The sequence below is a fragment of the Colletotrichum destructivum genome, chromosome 4 (assembly GCF_034447905.1).
Source record: "Colletotrichum destructivum chromosome 4, complete sequence".
Taxonomy (NCBI): Eukaryota; Fungi; Ascomycota; class Sordariomycetes; order Glomerellales; family Glomerellaceae; genus Colletotrichum; species Colletotrichum destructivum.
In genome coordinates, this window is record NC_085899.1 from 133,351 (window position 1) to 152,329 (window position 18,979).

Genomic DNA, 18,979 nt, shown 5'->3' on the forward strand with positions numbered 1-18,979 from the left:
AGCAAACCCCTGAGGGGTTGACCGGGTTTCTGGACACCAGTCCCGCAAATTAAAAGAATCTGTCTCGCCATTGCTTGCTTTCGCTCCTCTTGAAACAGCATCTTTCTTGTGTCTCGGGCTCCCTTGCCCCTTTTCCCTCAAGACAGCTCTGCTCCCCGTAAGTCGGATGATCGACCCGACGAATACACCCGTTGTCCTGACCGACTCTTTTAGAGATCAGATTCGATAAGGTTGTGCATAGATGACAACTTCAGCATTGGCAGGCCAGCCGTCAATACAACATACCCAAGTTGCTGCTGTAGAGCAGATGTTTTCGCATGATCATTGCATCGAATGGCAAATGCTTAGGCCGCCCAACCAGCGCTTCCCCTAGAGACCGCATGTACCATCTTCCCCAGATTTCCCAAGATGCAGGTGTTTAGTTTGTCATGCAAACATTCTCCGTCACGCCTTGGCATCATTGGAATACGGACCAACTGTTCAGGAAAGGAAGGATGTCCATCCCGCCCCTCTCCAAGCGCGTAGGATTTGTTCCCCAAATTGGACAACCCATGCCACCACGACAACGGTCCTTAATCTTCCATCGTCCCATCAGACTCCGCAGCTTTATTCTCCCGCCAATGATTTTCGTAACTAACGACATGATGTCTACTGTATACGGGACTTGGGTGTCCTCCGCCAGAGGTGGAAAAGGAGAACCGCGACGTTCGAATCTTGGCAAGTTCTGCCAACACGGCAGATGCCCGGGCTAGTATGACAATCCCGAGACTTGGGAGGCTTTGGACCCCCGTATGGTGTCTTTTCTTTCCTTCTATATATGTATTGACACAGACGGGTTCTGTTTTCCCTTCTCTTTCTTCTGCTCAAACTCTCCTTCGCTAGGTCATCAGTACCAAATTCGTTACCCTTACACTCGTTTTTTCCAATTTTTTTCGGCTTTGCTTCGCTTCTACACATTACTGGTTGTTCGACGTTTTCATTCGATCCATTATGCGTTTCTCTGCTACTTCAGCTGCCCTTGTGGCTTTGGCGGCCTCCTCTCAGGCCATGAACATTTCGGCTTCTTCCGACCTCGACGGATCCGTGTGGCAGGCCCTCGCCCCCGTCGAAGCCCGGACATTCGAGGACATGCCCCGAAACCGTCCCATCAAGAGACAATCGGGTTGGAGCCCGCCTTCCAACATTGTCACGCCTCTGAAGCAGGTTTGGGACCATTGCAAGAGCACCTACACCAACAGTCTGTTTGGATTCAAGAACTTTGGCTGGGACCAGGTTGTTGCCACCAAGGGCACCATCAATGTCTGCGTTCGCTGGGAGTCTAGCGCTTCTGTCACAGAGGCTCAGCGCACTCAAGTTGCCAAGGCCTTGAACACGGCTCACCAGAGCTGGTACAAGTGGCTCTACGGCTACGACAACTTCCCCTACTCCAACATCAAGGTCAACGTGGTTGGTTGGGCTGTCCGCGACAAGAGCCTTCTCCAGGGCTCGACTTCCGGTATCGACGTCTACACCGACAAGGATGGTGAGGGCATTCCCCAGTGCGCCGAATCCTGTGGTCGCTTCTTCAACCAGAATGGCGACTACAGCAAATGTGCTGGTGGTGCCGCCCGCCACTACGACCAGTCTCTCTGGCTCACCGATGGCATGGGCGGTGGTGCCGGCGGTGACTGGGGCCAGCGCATCGGCCGCGAGTACTTCATGGGTGCTCTGGACTCTGCGAACATCCACATCCTCCAGCACGAGATTGGCCATACCTACGGCCTCGATGATTGTGAGTTTCTCCCCTTTTGAACGAGCTTCTAGTTTTCATTCAGCTAACAACTTCCTTTCGTAACAGTCTACGGTATGTTACAGTAGCTCGATTCCGACTCAACGATCCCGAAACACTGAGGAAATATCGGATAAGATGATTGATCTGGGACGTCCAAAACTAACTGACATTTTTCCAGACTGGACCCCCACCGGTGTCTCTAGCTTCATCATGCTTGCTGGCTCCGCCGCTCAGATCACCGACTTTGACGGCTGGATGCTGCGCAACTGGTGGTATGAGCTCTCCCGTAATCGTGGTTGGCAATCGAGCAGCGCCGGTTCCGCCTCCGGCTCTGCGGCTCCTGCTACGTCCGCGTCCACCAAGCCTACGGTCAAGGCCGTCACCTCTGTTGCCGCCCCTAAAACTGCCGCTGCCGCCCCGACCAAGGCGGCCAGCTCCGGTGCGACTGTCGACGCATGGGCTCAGTGCGGTGGCGGAGGCTACACCGGCCCTACCGTCTGTGTATCTGGCTTCAAGTGCGTCAAGACCAACGAGTGGTACTCTCAGTGTCTTACAGCATGATTCAAGCTTGATGTCACGACGTTGAAGACGTTTGATACTTAGCACTCACGCATGCCCATCCTCCACAGCACTTGGACACCTCAACTTCTCACTCACAAAAACACATTTTTTGTCAATAGTCTTGTGACCTGAAGAGGTCTCTTTCTCTTCCGTATATATCACTATCAATTAGGTATGGTTTCACAGACCAATGCTTACCTCCTGCTCCCTGGCTCTATTTTTGAATGTCTTGTGGTGCACCAAGAAGTCATTTGCAAGACCCTGTCGTCTTGATTGGTACTGCAGGCTATAGAGATGGGTTTCATCCGTTATTCTCTCTATTTCCTACCACAACTGGTGGTAACGTTTGGGGAAGAAAAAAAGCCTACTCTAAGCATGCTCTAAGATGATGGTTGCATGGTTTTATGTAAGATCTATTCAGGGCACAGTTGTGCTGGGAGATTGCATATGTTATTCTGAAAGGCAAGCAGACACTTGGTTGGTACTCAGTGAAGAATAGTTCACCTGCTTGCTCTTCACACTTGCAATGAGCGGGAAAGGGGCGCAGTAAACGTTATTGTTGAAGAATCACATTTTTACTTGATTTGTATCATTTGAACCTGTTCCCGTCATACGATGTCTGGCTACAAAATCCTTTGAGTCTTGCTAGTTGAGGATATAGAGCTGTGGAAATGACAGCTTCGGGGTCCAAGTCACACACACACGCACTCAAACCATGACAGGAATCATGTAAACGAAAGAAAAAGGAACAAGCATGATCTAACTGAGCGTTCAATACGAGAAGGACTTTTTTTTTCTCAAGGCAAACATCGTGCATTCAATTCCCGAGCCCCAAGTCCGTTTCAAGAGCACAACAAGCGCCGCAGCCAGGCTCGCTCTCATCAACGATACAAGCCGGAGGACCACGACGCCAAGCCGGACAACTGGTCCGAGGCTCTGATGGACCCAAAAGCTTTTTCAAAGTCCCAATTAAAGCCGTCAACCTAAGCTCCGTTTGTTCATTACTGTTACGCATCATAAACCACGAGCCCGGTGGTTGACATGCCCCTTTTTATCACGGCCGGCGCCGACTTCCGCAGGAGACCGGCGGATATCCACCCTTGAGGATTTTAGCTTGTCAAAAAATTTCTCTGGCATTGGATATGGGACCCAATGGGAACGACTCGTCGCGCCATGCGTTGCCGCAACGGGGGCTTGCAGCTCCCTCGGCCTGACTCACGGAGGAATAAGTCGGATTTAAACGGCGGGGCAGAGCAGCCAAACCCCAAGACAGCGGGGAGAAAAGGATTGATTGGGTTATTAAAGGACAAGGCAGGTCGCGCAAGAATACCCAAGATCACGTCTTGACCAGATTCATCGTGTTATTGAATTTCCAGAACCCCCCCAACAGCCACTCGCGACAGAGGGGGATTGGTAGTCCATATTGCATTGGTCAGCTCGCTTGCTGGCGAAGGGTATGATTATTTTGCTATTACTCCTAGCACGTATGCTTCTTTCCTCTCTTTATTCAAGGCAACCGGAGCGCCCTCATCGACATCGTACATCGTCTACTTCTCTCAAAGCTTCCTTGCCGCTTATTTCGACAAGGCCGTCCTTCTCTTTCTAGCCTCGGCATTCCTTGATCAAGCCAGCTGAGTCGTCTGATGAGTGACAACAAGACCAGCAACAGCAGCAGAGGTCAAGGTCGCTATGACACCAGAGAACAAGGCGGAGACAGCCAAAGCGCTGACGTCGCCACCACGGCTGGGAGCCAACTGACTCAAGATACCAATCTGGATGCCGAGAGAGCTGATGTTGCCGAACCCGCATAGGGCGTAGGTAGCAATCAGCTGAGAGCGAGGAGAGAGTTCGAGATATTCGGGCTCCTTCATCGCGGAGAAAGCAACGTACTCGTTCTAACAAGGTAAGAAAGGGTCAGTTAACTCGTCAAAAAACAGTCCAGCAAGCAAGGTGCAGGAACAATGGGCAGCAGGGACTTTCGGCACTTACAGCGACGACCTTCATAGCAATCAGGCGGGCGACCTTAAGCAAGTCTCCGTCACGGGGAACACCCAGGAAGAACGCAAGCGGAACAAAAAGGTAACCGGTGATGAAGTTGATGGTCAGTTCCTTGATCTGGATGTAGCTTCCCACCCAAGTCAACAAAGCATCAATCAGGGCGATGAAGGCCAAGATGCAGAGAAGACAGGCGATGATGGTACCGGCGATCTTGATACCCAGCCAAGCACCGTTGGCGAAGGCGTGGATGGCGTTCTTGGCCTCGTGCTCGTCGTCGGGGGGGATGACGACCTTTCCGGCGGTCAGGGTCTCCTCGTTCTCGGGGTAGCGAAGCTTGGAGATGGCGATGGAAGCAGGGATGGACATGACGCAGGACGACACCATGGCCTGGGCGTTGAGGCCGAGGTTGATGTAGGCAACGAGAACGGAGCCGGAGATGGTTGCAAAACCGCACGTCATGATCTGGTGGATCTCGGCCTTGGTCATATGAGGGACGAAAGGACGGACCAGCATGGCAGACTCGCCCTGGCCGATGAAGGGGGTGGCGGCGGCAACGACGGCCTCGGCACCGGACACCTCGAGCGCCCAGAAGACAAAGGTTGCGAACTTGCTGATAAACCACTGGAGGAAGCCGACGTGGTACATGAGCTGGACAAGGGCGACGAAGAAGATGATGGGAGGGATGACGCCGGAGATGAACCAGTGGAGGTCGATGACGCTCTCAGCGGTCAAGAAAATAGTTCCCTGGTTGGCGAAGCCGAGCAAGTCACCCGCGCGGTCGGCGATGAACTTGAAGATGTCGTATCCGACGGAGGTGCGAAGCACGAAAAGCGCGATGATGTACTGCGACAACATGCCACCGATGACGGGACGCCAGTTGATGCGCCTGCGGTCGTGGGACGTCGCCCAGAAGCAGAACAAGAAGAACACCAGACCGAAGATGGAGACGGCGCGGTTCTCATGGGTGTTGTCGGCCACCTCCTCCGATGCGAAAGTACCGACGATGATGACGGCGAGCGTCAAGGCGCCGCCGGCCAAGGTGCGGAACTTGGCGGGGATAAAGTTGTAGATGTACACGGCGCTGTGATGCCACGCAAACTTGATGGGCCGGGCGGCGTAGGAGCTCGGGACGAAGTTGAAAACGTAGCGGAGGAAGCAGCCGAGCCATACGAGGAATGGAACAACCCAATTCTTGTCGTTTCGGTGCAACACGAGAGAAGCAACCCACCAGGCGGTTATCAAAAGGATGACCACGGATTGGACATGGAACCTGTAGTCCTTGTAAATTGCCTTCCACCATCTTTTGAACCAGGCGAAAATGCTACGACGCTGTGGCTCTTCCTCTTCATCGTTGGAGGACACCACAGCTGCCTTCTCGCCGTCGTAGTCAGGAGGACCGCTGAGCTTTTCGCCCTTCTCGATGTCGTGTGGCGCATCGGCGTGGTGAGGAACGGTCGAGACGTCAGTCGGCACGTACGTCACATTGTCGCCGTGGCCCTTGGCATCGACAGCGCTGGGGTGGTGGTGGTGATGCTGCTGGTTGTGGATGTCCAGTGCCGGGTCCGAGTCGCGGCGGAGCGGCGTCCCGCCGGTGGCGCCGGTGTTGTTGGTCTGGTTGACCTCGGTGACCTGGGAAGCCATGGCTGAAGGGGGAATTGTCATTCAACAAGAGTCTACCAACAAGAATCGTAGGCCACGCACAGACACGCAGAGTTAGAGATGCCTCTGGGGTTGTGGAGGGGGGAGGGGGGAAGTGGGCGGCGAGGAACTCGAGGTGAGGGAGCTGCACAGCACAAAACAAGATCCGAACGACTTCTGCACGCCCGAGGGGGAAGCCCTTTTTAACAATCCCAGTGCCAACGATCAAGAAATCCGAAAGTGGTACCGAGGATAGATAGGCGGCTAGGCAAGTCTCTGTCTGGGACCGTAACCCCCGATGCCTACGACTCGTTGAGCTTATCAGCATCCGGGCCGGGGTTGGGTGGGTGTTATGGAGTTCGCCGCCCTTTTGTTTTTGGGTGTGGAGGAAACCCTCATGCGGTTCGGTGCCCATCTCGGTGGATTGAGCCGGATTCTGAAAGGCTCGCAGCCAACGAGGGGCTCGGATTGGGATGTGGGACAGGGTTCACGGGGGGCGTAGGATTGACAGTATATGGCTGCATCAGAGAAAGATACAGAGAAGGCCAGGGGGGGGGGCATCAGACATCAAACCAGAGGAGGGTGGGAGGGGACGGGACCACGGCTCTCTAGGGCAGGCAGACAGAAGAATGATGGACGGACAAGCCTGGACCACTGGGGCAAGAGAGAAGAAACTGGAGTAAGACGATAACCCTCCCTCCTTCTCCTCTCTTCTCTTCTCCGCAGACTAACGTTGGGTGCACAAGGCGGGGCCTGTCTATCAAAGACATACGTTGTCTATCGTCCCGCTGGCCACTTGGAACAGTTGTGTAGACGGAGCGCGTAGACCAGACTCGTGAGAGGCAAGCATATCCACACTGCAAAGTAAGGTGAGGTATCATTCTACTGACAGGTTGCGTGTAGCATTTCCCGTCAATGCTGACTGAAATCGAGGTTGCTGGGATCCCCTCCGATTGTTGCTTGGTGTACAGATACTGCGATAAGAAAACGAATTTTTCTCGTTTTCCCACTGCTTGGATTTTTGCACACATATTCCCAGCGACACACGACAGGGGTCATGGGCTCGCCCGACGGCATAGACTCACGCGCGGACCCGGACCAAGACCCCTTTAGCTCTTGATGTGAGTGGCAAAGCCAACGGCGCGCTTCCGCTTCTGGAAGGTTGATGGAACGATGGGGACTCATGGTGGAGTCGGCCGAGATTGGAGAGACGAGACTGGGCGAGGATAAGAGCCGGGCCTGCAAAAGTGCAGGGTTTGATAGTGTGAGGGACGAGTGTTGGCCGGCTTCATGGAATCATGGGACGGTTTGCTATTGGTAGCCCGGCAAGAGTCGAGTCGACGAATAGGCTTGGGCTCCCCATCATCTTCAGGTCGGCCGAGTCCAGTCCTAGGTCCAGCAATAGCGTACATGCACGAATCATGGCCCTTGACCTGCTCATGTTCAAAAGCCCCCCCCTCCGTGTCTTATTTTGTATCATTACCTTACTACGAGTCGCGTCCAAGCAGCACACAGACAACTGTCATCCGAAGGAGCTAGAACTCCCAGGAGCCGCGAGTGACAGTGGAAGCAAAAGGTTTGTCCAAGGGGGGGGAAGGGAACAACGCAAAGATCAACAGGGAGTCCCTGATAGGCTCAGGACCGGGCATCCGTCGAACAGGTGTGTTCGTAATATGTGTGGTGTAGCAGATCCTTCCGCTCTACTCTGTACTGGGGTGCAAGCACAATTGGCCAAGGGGCCGAGACACCCAAGACACTGGGAAACCGACGAAGTGACCCCCAACCTGCCACAGAGGCACGACACAGAGACATGCGGAGGATCGGGACTGGTTGGAGATAGCTGCATCAGCCGCCGCCGCCGCACTACCAACGCCACGGATCGACGATGGGGCTAGGTGAGGAGGGGGCGGGAGACAACCTCGCCGCCAAAGTCGTTTTTTACCGTGCCGCACTTTGTCACTTACCTGTCAGTGTCCGATGTGGTCTGCTGCAGTGTGTGTATGTGTATAATGGCCACTGTCTTTGGAGATATGTTGCGACACCACGGTTCATGCCGCAGCCTTTTTGCGTCGACGAAAACCAGAGCCTGGCCAAGACACGACTTTTCTCGGGGTTTCCAGGGTGTGCCGCCTACTCGTAATGGAGGGTGGTAAGATCAGCGATAAGGGAAATCGGTGCGCCTGTGTTGAGGCGTGTGGGCGAGGTCAGAGCTGGTCGCCAAGGGTCGAAGGGAGCCCCCAATACGCTTTACGCGCAATGATGGGACGAGATGAGCCCTCGAGATTAGCGACAGCAATCGACAAGCGAGCTTGGGGGATGGCGTACTGTATCTGTACCTTGGCCAAGGCGAAGGCGAATAGGTTTAGACGACGTAAACCCTCGCTCGGCAGGCCCCCTCTCCTCCCTCCCCTCCCTAAGATTTTTCCTCAATCACTCTGGGTTTGGCATTTCCCTTCGTCTGTCCCGGACACGGCCGAGTGGCTAAAACCCCGGGGTGGCCAACGGCAAACTGCCACAAGTGAACAGACTGCCATTCGGATGCCAGCCATGTCCGGCCAAGGTCCAGTGAATATCTGCAACTCACAGTCTCAAACACACACACACCTACACACACACATACTCTCTCTCTCTCGGTGATCCCTCTGCTGCAAACCATGTCCTACAGGCTAGCACGCTAAGCGTGCAGGACCGGCATGATGTGCCCCACGCCACCCTCTCGGAGGCTGGGGAAGACATGCAGGGTTCCTGAGCCTGTAAGGAAGCGGGTAGCACCCGTCGTAACTGTCTGCCCAATCCAGTCAATGACCGCGTGCGCCTTGGGTTGTGTTGACCGTGGACAAAAGTGCCAATGCCCTTTTACGCTTTTCAGCTTCGGTCGGCTCCGCCGTACCCATTAGGCCCGGTTGGCGGTTGGCTGGGACTCCCGCGCAGATTCGGCAGTGTCACCGCAGACACGTGAAGACTCTTGGTCGATAAGCTCAAGGTCACAGGTGAGCTCCGACGACGTCCACACAGGATTCCACAAACCCGTCATGTTTGCTCAGTGTGATCCTTCGCTCTCCTCCGATGCCCAGTTATCGGCACGTAATCAGAGTGCTATGGGCGCAAGACAAGATGCCGGGTTCGCGCCTCCCCGAGTTAGAGGGTTGCAGTTCTCATTATCAACGCATAAATCAAGAGAATACGAGCAGTTATCATCCCATTCATTCCCTGTCTCTTGGGGAAGCGAGCATGATAAGCATTCATGGCTCTGCATCGCCGCTTGGTCGCGGGTCCAGGGGACGACGCTACCACGTGTGGATGTCTCCGCCCCCAGATCCATCACCGCGGATCGCCGTCAGAGCACGACCTTCGTTTGCGTGTAGGGCGACTCCGCTCTCAGGCAGCTACGCAGCTGGACTGTGGAAAGCCTGCGTGCGCTTGCATACGCATATTGTAGTGCATGGGAATATGGCCCTGCTTCATAGGATAACGTTGTCCAACTTTTATCCTCCCTTTGCCCTCCCTAATGAACCCTGCTACCTAGCCGTTTCGACGTCTGCCAGTGACTTTGAACAGAAGATATATACACTTCACTAAAGGTCTTACTTTTTGTGAACGCTATCGCTGCCAGAGAACACTCCAATAGAACAAACAGCCTGTCATTTTGCTGAAAAGAAAATGGCTTGATGAGAAGGAATAATGTTGCCAAACTTGCTTTCGTATAATCCAAAGCTGATTTACGTCAATTACTTTCCATTGCCGCAATGAAACTTTTCACTTGACTTGGTGTGTGTAGCTTACATTTCGATTTTTCTTGTTCTGTTCTTTTCTACACCCTGGCTGAAGCAAAGCCAATTTGGCATCGTATTGATTCATCGCTTTCTTCCGTTAAGACCTGTAGGTCGAGTCCTTTCAACTTTACTGAAGTAGTGGGAGTGCTGTCGACTTCATCGTGAGCTGCCAAAGCCCTACCAGCCCCTTATGCTCCGGCTCTCTGTATGCAGTGAAGAGTTGAGCCTCCGGTACACAGCTGCGAGAAACGTCTTGCAGTGCGAATCCCTGATTACTTGTGCCAGTTTGTTCTTCGCCAGCATCCATAGCAGCTTACAGCTTTGCATCTTGTCCATTGGAGGATTAGAAAGATAGAGCTGCAATTACAGATTGTCGGAATGCATTTACCTGGCCTCATTTGGAAGCATAAATCTGAGGGGAACGTGTCTGCGAATGCTTGCCTATCTGGCATGTTTCTAAAAAAGTTTCCCTGGCAATGCCTCATCTGTGTGACTATGCAGTACCTTAAGTTTGAACCCTCATTTATGCGACAGTTGTCTTTGCGCCTGACTTAATTACAATGTATCTTTTCACTTGGCGTGTCCAAGGTCATCTGCAGCCATTCTCTGGCTCTTCTGCACCTCGGTGGTATGGCTCTTGAACTCCCGCGCCGGAATCTTTTTGATGAACATTTCATCGAGCTCTTCGTATGACCGGCCAGCAACTTCGGGCTGGTAGAACCACAGGTAGATTGTCGACAACACTGAGAGACCACCGAAGATGAAGGACACCTTGGCTCCCAGGTTGGCTTGATCGGGGTTGAAAAGGAAGGGGATGACGAAAGCCCACATAGTCTGCACAAGTACGTGTGTTAGCAGGTGTCCTAAACACGAATGCCCGAATCTCCGGGCAGAGAGTAAACGTACGAAAAGACTGTTTTGGAGAGCCAAAGCCATGGCCGCAGTCTTTGCTCGCAGACGAGAGGTTGCTACCTCGGTCAACAACGAGTAGGCTGTAGCGCCGATGGTGACATTGTAGATGTAGCAGTAGACGAGAAGTAGAGCAACGGTTCCCTTGACAGCACCAGGAGTGCCTGCGACGGCAAGACCGCCGGTGATCATCAAGAGAACGGTCAACGTGCACATACCCCACAATGTGAGGCCACGACGTCCGACTCTGTCGATGAGGAACCACGCGGTGATGTTGCCAAGCATGGACAGAACCTGCTGCACTATGGCAAGCTTGAAGCTTTCCTTCGGGCTGTATCCGGCAATCTGCTGGTAGTATGTCGCGTACGAGGCGACGAAGAAGACTCCGCACAACGCCTGGATGCTGAGAGGGGCAACAGAAATGATGGTACGGCGGAGATTGGACTTGCGGAAGCACTCGGCGAAGCTGGCACCTTCAGTCTCCTTGCGCACCTCGGCGAGGGTCAGAGCAATGACGGAGATCCGCTTCTCAACCTGAACGGCGTCGTATCCGAGACGGGCGAGAGACCTGGCGGCCTTTTGCATCTTGCCCTTGTTGACCAACCACCACGGTGACTCGGGCATGAAGAAGAGAAAGAGTGCACCCAGACCACTGACGCCGTACTGGGATACGAAGATGGTGCGATAAGCCCAGCGGTCCTCTCTGGCACCCGTCTCATTGACGACCAAGGAGACGATGAAGGGGCCGATGGTGAAGGCGATGGCGGCGGCGGCGGTCATGATGCCGCGAAGAGCTAGGGGTGCGACCTCGCCGATGTACGTCATGCTGACGGTGATGAAGGCGCCAATGGGGAATCCCGCGATCAGCTTTCCGGCAAAGAAGATCTCGTTGGTCGTGCTTATGGTCTCGAGGGTGATGCCGACGAAGATGAAGATGTAGCTGATGAAATACGTCCACTTGCGGCCGATACGATCAGCTACGTAGCCAGCACCGAGGGAACCGATGACGGCGCTAGAATCGAGGAACAAGCCGTTGGTTAGTCACGCCGTCATCTTGTACGGAAAATCTCTCTCTACACGGAAACAGCGAAGACTCACGATGCCACGGGCGCTCCGCTGTACGCCGATTGCCACTTGGCTGGAAGAACATAGTCGCCCTCGAAAAAAGACCCAAAGTCTTTGCGGAACTGCGGGATGCCAATGACCGTGCCACCAGCTTGGTTGTCGAAACTGGTGAGAATGAGGACATAGATGGCATAGAGACACCAGGCGAATGCCCACGGTTGGGTTCTGATGGCTTGGAAGACAGTTTGCTCATGGTCCTCGGCAGTCACCGCGTGGCCAATATCCTCAACGTGCTCGCCCTTGGCAGCGGCGATGTCGTCCTTGTCGGCGACCGAGGCCGGATATGCTTCGGGGGAGTTGTTCTCTCCCATGGTGTGTCGAATGGGATGTGGCCCTCCTCAGTCTCGGACAATGGGGTAACAAAGAGAAAGAAGGAAAAAAACAGCAACTCGGACCAAAGAATTTAAGTTTGAGGGGGAATCCGGGGATGAAAGAAGCACCGACAATCTGGGGAAGCTGTGTCTGGGGAACTGGGGCGAGATACCACAGAGCCGGGAATGTCCCCGGTTCTTATTGTCAGGGACTTTACAGGCCTCGTCCGGATGGAGGTGGTTGTAGGCACTTCTTCGGATCAACGTCGTCTCAATGATGGTCCGACAATAGTTCATGGCGCCAGCCTCTTTCTCTCTTGGACATCCTTGGCTGGCTACAGGTCAAGCCTCATCTCGGGGACTGACTTCTCGCCAACGTACGTGTTCACCACGTGGTTGACTGTTGCGGGGGAGGGGCCGGTTAACAAAGCCGTTGTCGGATGGTGCTTGCATGATGGCGTTGCGTTTCATTGACAGCTTGGTCTTGCCGCCGACACATTCCTTGGCTAAGAGAAGTCGGCCGCGTACTGAGGTAGCTGGCGAAATGACTGACTCGGGCTGCTCAGCAGTTGCGTTCCGAAGAATAACCAAATGGATGCTGGTTGGTAGTGTCTTGGTAGCTGCTAGCCTCAAGAGTACTAGCCAAGTTGGGTGCTTGCGATGTCACCAGCAACCACTTGGTCTGGCCTAAACGCGTTTTGATTCACCCCCGTCGTTTCGGTAGTTCCGTCAAGAAGGCGACTTTGAATGGCCATACCGCGGTTTGTACACGAGAATCGCAGATGAAAGATGCGGGGTTTGACAATGTGTGCTAAGAGACTGTCGTGTTTCGTTTCCTTGTCTCTCTTCTATGGCAAGCGGCATCAAGCTCACTGTCGTGAGACGCCTTCATCAGGAAACTTGGATTCGTTGCAGCCGCAGCCGCAGCCGCAGCCGCAGCCACTCTTCGCGGGGGGAGAGTTGGTTTCTTCAAGGGTGGAGCTGTTCATACTGCACCAAGTCATCATAGCCGAAGAACTTGGAGTCCATCCGCATATTCCCCCGCAGTTCTACCGCTGTTGAACCCTCTTTGATCTCAGCTGACCTGGCAAATCTCGTTGCATAATGCTTACTGTACACCATTTGCCGGGTTTCTCCTCGGTACTGTGCTCCCCCGCACGCTCAATACCAAGAGTTCGTCTCCACGCCGACATCGCCATGGGTCCAAAAGTCCCCCCGATTGAGCAATCAGAAGCGTCAGCCACGTTGCCCCAGTCCAGGAATGGTCCGAGTGGGTGCTTTGAACTGCTCTTCTTGGGAGATTGTCACACCGAAGCGTCTATGACTTCTGTTTGGGATCGTGGCGTTTTCAAATATGTATCTCGGTGACCTGAGCTATATCGAACCCCATGCTGATATTGGCGCCTATGCACACACATCTTCCAAGCTCTGAGTTGCAGCCTTCAACAACCCTTGTTCAAACTAGTCCATCTTCATTCTTGACCCAAACACATTCATCCCATCATGGCAGACGCGCCAGAAGACATGGTTGAGAGCGTCTTGCCGACGCGATGGAACCGCGACTTTGAGAGAATTGCCAACGACCTGTGCCCGAAGCTCCATCGATGGACGCGCACGCCCCGACGGGTAATCAAATTCGACAAAGATGAAAACCAGTACTTTGGCGTCCGCGCGGTGCCCGCAGAGTATCCGATCGATCAACTGTCGTCCAAGGCATGGGGCAAGGGAGACGACTTCATCCTCGACTTCGGCATCCACATGGTGGGATACCTCTCGATGAGGCTCGAGTCCCGCGGCTCGCACATGGACGCCCCGTGCAGATTGCGTTTTACCTTTGGCGAGTCTCCCTTGGATGTGACGCTTGGCATGGACAACGTCAAGACATGGATCAGCACGAGCTGGCTGCCGGACGAGATTATCAACATCGACATGTGTCCCGAGCTTATTTCCTTGTCTCGCCGCTACTCGTTCCGCTTCTTGCGAGTCGAAGTTATCGACACCTCGCCCAAGTACAAGGTTGCGTTCTCCGAGGTCAAGTGCGAGTGCGTCAGCGCCATTGGTCAAGACCATTCTCTCGAGGCTTTGCAGTTCGATGACGCACTCCTCCAGAAGATTGACCATGTCAGCATCTCGACCCTGAGGGACTGCATGCAGACTGTTTTCGAAGACGGTCCGAGACGAGATCGACGCCTCTGGAGCGGCGATCTCCGGCTTCAAGCTCTTGCAAACTACAGCACCTTCCGGGACTTTGACCTCGTCAAGAGGTGCATCTTCCAGTTCGCCGCCGTGGTCCGTGAAGACGACTCGCTGCCTGCCTGCATCTTTGAGCAACCACAGCTGACGCCGTCAACGGACTACATCGTGGACTACGACGCTCTCTTCGCTGCCATAACCTACGACTATGTGGTTGCATCTGGGGATACAACCGCTGGTCACAGTCTCTGGCCTACGGTTTTGGGCTGTGTCAAGCGAGCAATCAGCCATCTGGACTCTACCACATATGCATTCGACGAGACAAAGAGTGAAGGATGGAAGTTCCTTGACTGGCAGCCTGGTCTCGAACATAGCGCAGGACTCCACGGCGTTCTTCTGTTCTGCCTGAAAGCAGCTAACGCCCTGGCCAAACTCCTCGACAAGGAGGCCCCATTCGAGGACCTCGTGGCCAAAATGACCGAAGCCGCAAAGGTTTTCCTATCGCCAGACAACCGCTTTTTCGTGTCCGGGCCCAAGTCGCAAGTCAGCTTCGCCTCGGCATCGTGGCTCGTGCTGGCCGGGGCATTCCCGCCGGATGTGGCACGGAAAGCATTGCTCAATACCCTCGCCCACCCCGATGCCGTCAAACCCCTGACGCCCTACCTCTGGCACCACGTCTGCGACGCTTTGGCAACTGTTGGCTGCTTCGAGAAATGTGTCGAAATCATGACGAGCTACTGGGGAGGCATGGTACAGGCCGGCGCCGACACTTTCTGGGAGTGCTTCAACCCGGAAGACCCTCGCGCAAGTCCTTACGGCGATGTGAGAAACAACAGCTTCTGCCACGCCTGGAGCTGTACCCCGACTTACTTGTTGAGAGAGAAGCTGAGAGACTTTGTTGGAGTAAAGGGGACGACGTCAGTAACCGTGGGCCGTCTGGACGAGGACTGGATCATGTCGGAAACAGTCGCATAAAATATTGTTCCAAGCATCCAACATCCGACAGGAGGGTTATGAGGTGAAATGAAATAGAGGCAAAAGACAGAACTACAACTATTCCCCGAATGATGCGCGCCGTCTGACGTTGCTAGTAATAGTATGTACAGTAGAATTCAACGGGCTCATTCTGCTGAGCTACACGAATCACGATGATATCCCTCCCTTATCCTTCCAGTCGGTCTGTTAAGCGGAGCCAGCCAAAGCGCTGAGAGGGGTGGCACCAGGGTAGAAGGTGGTAGGAATCGCCGGAATATCGATGGACTTAGTGAGGCCGAGACCAGCAGTGACCAGGCCGGGCATAGTGGCCGCCGAGTAGCCGGTGACGGTCTTGGTGGTGGCCGTGCTGGTATAGGTGCCGGACCCGGTGCGGAGGCAGTGCCCCTTGCCAAAGGCATTGTTGCACTTGTCGACGATGGACGACCCGGTCTCGGTCCAGATGTTGATCCCTGAGACGTCAATGTTCTCGCAGGGGACCGCGGCGGCGCATAGGGCAACAACTGGACCGCGAGACGCGCCGTTGGCTGCGGTGCCCTTCCAGTTGGAGAAGGTTAGGTTCTTGTACTCGACACCGTCGCCCGAAGCCTTGCTCTGGCCGGCCCAGGCGGCGTCGATCTTGAGGGAGTAGGCGTTGCCGTGGCCAATGAAGTTTTCGAACTTGGCGTTTTGGAAGACGCCGTCGCCGCCGTTGTTCTTGATCATCATCATTTGGTTCGAGTTGGAGGTGTAGACGTTGCGGTAGTGGATGTCCGAGATGGCTGAGGATAGATCATGTACCGGGTCAGCTGTCGCCGGCTTCAACCTTTCAAGCAAGGGGCCAGAAAGTGGGCATGGAGACTTTGCGTACCAGTATCGGCGCCAAGGGAACCAATGGCGCAACCGCCAGACCAATTGCAAAAGACATTCTCGATGAGCACGTTGCTGGACTTGTTCTATTATGTGTCAGTGAGCCTTCTCGTCGAAACCTTGAGAGCATTGGTGGCCGAGACCACATACCTTGACAGTGACACTAAGTATGGTTAGCCAGAAATTCGGAAAGCGGGAATGGGATGTGGCGAAAAGCACCACGGCTAGTTCTCTAGGCGGCGAAGCGGAAAGGAAAGGAAAAAGGAAACGGAAAAGGAAAAGGAAAAGGAAAAAGGGGCAACTAACCACTCGTCCTTGTTGGTGACAGCAACATCGTGAACGTGCACGTTCTTGGCGGCCATCAGGTTGAATCCGTCAAGACCACCACGGTTTCCCCCTCGGACAATCATATTGTAAACCTCCCCATTGGTGACGGTGTCCATGACGAAATGGAAGGCCGGGGAATCGACGAGGGCGATATCGTGGACGCTGAAGTCGGTGACGGACACGAATCTCAGGAGACGGGGTCCGTAGACGCTGGTGCCCTCTGCGCCCTTGTCAGTGAATGTCGTGCTGTGGCAGCCAGGTTTTGACATGGAAGGTCTTACGCTTGTGGAACTCGTATCCGTAGCCCTGCATGGCGCCCTTGGAGTTACCGCTGTAGAATTCGATGTCCGTCGACTTCTGGACAATGATCATATGGCCGCCGGCTGTGCCAGTGCGATAGATGGTACCCTCGAGATTGATGGAAACACCAGAGCCGCCCGAGAGCGTCTGCCAAGTCCCGAGACCCCATTCTCCTTCGGGGATGAGAATCTCACCTCCGGTCTTGCAGGCGTTCCAGGCCGACTTGAGCGCCGCGCCAATGTCTCCCGTGGCACCGGCTTTGGCGCCGTAGTCGGTGATCTTGCACGTTTTCTTGGCCGCCTTGGCAGCGGCAGTTGTGGACGGGCCTACCTTACCGGATAGCTGGGCACTGCCGAACCCGGGAAGAAGAGCGCCCAGCGCAAGGAGTGAGACGGAAGCGAACTTCATGGCTGTCTTGTATATATGAAAGAACGGATATCGACAGACGTGTCGACGACGAAGTAGCAAAAAAAGAAGGGAAAGCAGACACTGAGAGAAGTGAACAAGCAAGCAGGAAAACAAACTGGACGGACGGATGCGTTACTAGAAGGCCTCCTCGTGGAGATGATAATAAAGGATTATTCCTCCGATTTCCCCCTTCATCTTCCCCCCACCAGCAGATCTAGCCTTACCTCACCTTACCTTACCTTACTTTCCTTCTCACCCTTTCTGTCGAACACGCCGCTTCTTCCGTGACCCCACGATCCGTCCATCGCTTGTGGGAAATTGAGCACGAAAGGCGCTGATGAAACTGGCCAGTCGACGAAAAAAACCGGTCCTCTAAGCTGGGATCCGAATGCCGTGTTAATTAAAAGGGCGAGATAGACAGCAGACTCGTCGGCCTGTTCGTTTCTCTCCAACACTGTCCTGGATGGGGATCGGGGGTAAGAAATAGAGTGAGTTGTGGCGCTATGAGGGCCTGGCCACCGGACGATTATCGTCACCCCTGAAGAGCCGTCAGGGGTGTTGCCTGTCTCAACTGCCCAACATCGACATCCTTACGCTGCACCGCTGCTGCAAAAGGCGAGATCAACACCAATCTTGCCAGACCAGGGCCGTCAGGGGTTTTAATCTGGGACCCTTCTCGATGTGAGTGAATTGTGGGCACTGGTGAAACGAAAGGAAACGGCACAGAAGGGCCGCGTCAGTGTTACAGTTCGTCCCGTCTTGGTCAGACGAAATTTGTTTGTTTGGCACACTCACACTGCTAGTGGGACGGACCACGTATCTCAGTAATGGATATCAGATGATCGAGTAACATCTTCATGGACCTTCATGGACTAAGATCCGGTGACGGGGAGTGATGGGGTTGTGATTGAGTCAAGCAAAAAAAACGTCATTTCGTCATGCCCCAACGAAAAGTAGAAGAAGGACGGCAGGCAGGTTGCAGAAGCCAATTGTCAGAGCCCTCCCTAGGTAGGGTAGGCAGCAAGAAGATCCAAGCAGGTCTTTTGGCTGGTGGATTGCAGGTCCCCATATCAACCATCCTCCGTGCTCCGGACAAGTTATCACGGCGAAGCGCTGGCGGATCCAATAGGGGAAATCCGGAGACTTTCAACGGATGCAGCTCCCACATCTGCGAACCGTCGGAGAATTCATGCCCCATTAACCCCTCATTATCTTCGTATCCGAGGCCGTATCCCATCAATGACCTACGTACTTATCAGTCTAAGCAAGCTCTCGTCTCTCTCTCTCTCTCTCTCTCTCTCTCTCTCTCACGCCTACCCCCATCGGCCGTTATCGGGCCTTGACCCACTGACAACGGCGCCAGAAAAGCCCATTTCGCTTGCTATGCGCCGCTGCTGCAACACATCGGAGCTGCCTCTCTCTCTTCCTTCCTAGACATACCTAGATTGAGGCAGCTGATACAGCTTACTCGACCTAGCAGCCGGGAGATCGAAACTCTCTCATTTATGTATACACGGTCACTGCTTGGTCTAGAAGGCGGCCCGGGGTATAAAAAAAAAAAGTGTGGTGATCCTCCTGGCGCAGCTGAGATGTGACCGATGCCAATCGGCTGCGCCGTCATCAACAGACGCTGTCAAATGAGCCTCCACCACGCAAAGCTGCATTTTTTTCACATCATCACGAGGGATGGCCTTGGCTACGCATCTCGGTCCCCCCTGAGCGCCATCTGAATGTGTATGACACCCCTCAAGATCCTTTGAGCCAAGAATAAGCTTACCCTTACCACCCTCTCCTCACCTGCTCACCGCACGCTAGCGCACAAC

General features: G+C 54.2%; 6 protein-coding genes across 6 annotated transcripts; 2 read left to right on the forward strand and 4 right to left on the reverse strand.

The window, feature by feature from the left end:
- The first annotated feature begins 829 nt into the window (after window positions 1–829).
- Window positions 830–2,486, forward strand: CDEST_05957 (Putative Cellulose-binding domain, fungal, Cellulose-binding domain superfamily). The gene is made up of 3 exons (XM_062922116.1): window positions 830–1,771; window positions 1,838–1,843; window positions 1,950–2,486. The coding sequence occupies exons 1-3, from the start codon at window positions 991–993 to the stop codon at window positions 2,330–2,332; spliced, it is 1,170 nt and encodes a 389-aa protein (XP_062778167.1). The 5' UTR covers window positions 830–990; the 3' UTR covers window positions 2,333–2,486.
- Window positions 2,487–3,611: 1,125 nt separating this feature from the next.
- On the reverse strand, window positions 3,612–6,116 carry CDEST_05958 (Putative concentrative nucleoside transporter domain-containing protein). The gene is made up of 2 exons (XM_062922117.1): window positions 4,322–6,116; window positions 3,612–4,227 (listed from the first exon to the last, which is right to left on the reverse strand). Exons 1-2 carry the CDS (start codon window positions 5,990–5,992, stop codon window positions 3,955–3,957), a joined length of 1,944 nt encoding a protein of 647 aa, XP_062778168.1. The 5' UTR covers window positions 5,993–6,116; the 3' UTR covers window positions 3,612–3,954.
- Window positions 6,117–10,170: 4,054 nt separating this feature from the next.
- On the reverse strand, window positions 10,171–12,240 carry CDEST_05959 (Putative major facilitator, sugar transporter, major facilitator superfamily). Its single transcript, XM_062922118.1, has 3 exons — window positions 11,749–12,240; window positions 10,648–11,662; window positions 10,171–10,575 (listed from the first exon to the last, which is right to left on the reverse strand). The coding sequence occupies exons 1-3, from the start codon at window positions 12,084–12,086 to the stop codon at window positions 10,312–10,314; spliced, it is 1,617 nt and encodes a 538-aa protein (XP_062778169.1). The 5' UTR covers window positions 12,087–12,240; the 3' UTR covers window positions 10,171–10,311.
- A 188-nt stretch (window positions 12,241–12,428) lies between these two features.
- Window positions 12,429–13,121, reverse strand: CDEST_05960 (uncharacterized protein; the record flags this gene model as incomplete). The annotated part of the gene is made up of 2 exons (XM_062922119.1): window positions 12,429–12,740; window positions 13,083–13,121. The coding sequence occupies 2 exons, from the start codon at window positions 13,119–13,121 to the stop codon at window positions 12,429–12,431; spliced, it is 351 nt and encodes a 116-aa protein (XP_062778170.1).
- Window positions 13,122–13,451: 330 nt separating this feature from the next.
- CDEST_05961 (Putative six-hairpin glycosidase superfamily, alpha-L-rhamnosidase, six-hairpin glycosidase) lies at window positions 13,452–15,264 on the forward strand. The gene has a single exon (XM_062922120.1). It carries the CDS (start codon window positions 13,590–13,592, stop codon window positions 15,252–15,254), a length of 1,665 nt encoding a protein of 554 aa, XP_062778171.1. The 5' UTR covers window positions 13,452–13,589; the 3' UTR covers window positions 15,255–15,264.
- A 197-nt stretch (window positions 15,265–15,461) lies between these two features.
- Window positions 15,462–17,156, reverse strand: CDEST_05962 (Putative glycoside hydrolase, family 28, pectin lyase/virulence factor; the record flags this gene model as incomplete). The annotated part of the gene is made up of 5 exons (XM_062922121.1): window positions 15,462–16,033; window positions 16,123–16,207; window positions 16,272–16,284; window positions 16,428–16,668; window positions 16,730–17,156. 5 exons carry the CDS (start codon window positions 17,154–17,156, stop codon window positions 15,462–15,464), a joined length of 1,338 nt encoding a protein of 445 aa, XP_062778172.1.
- Between the last annotated feature and the right edge of the window lie 1,823 nt (window positions 17,157–18,979).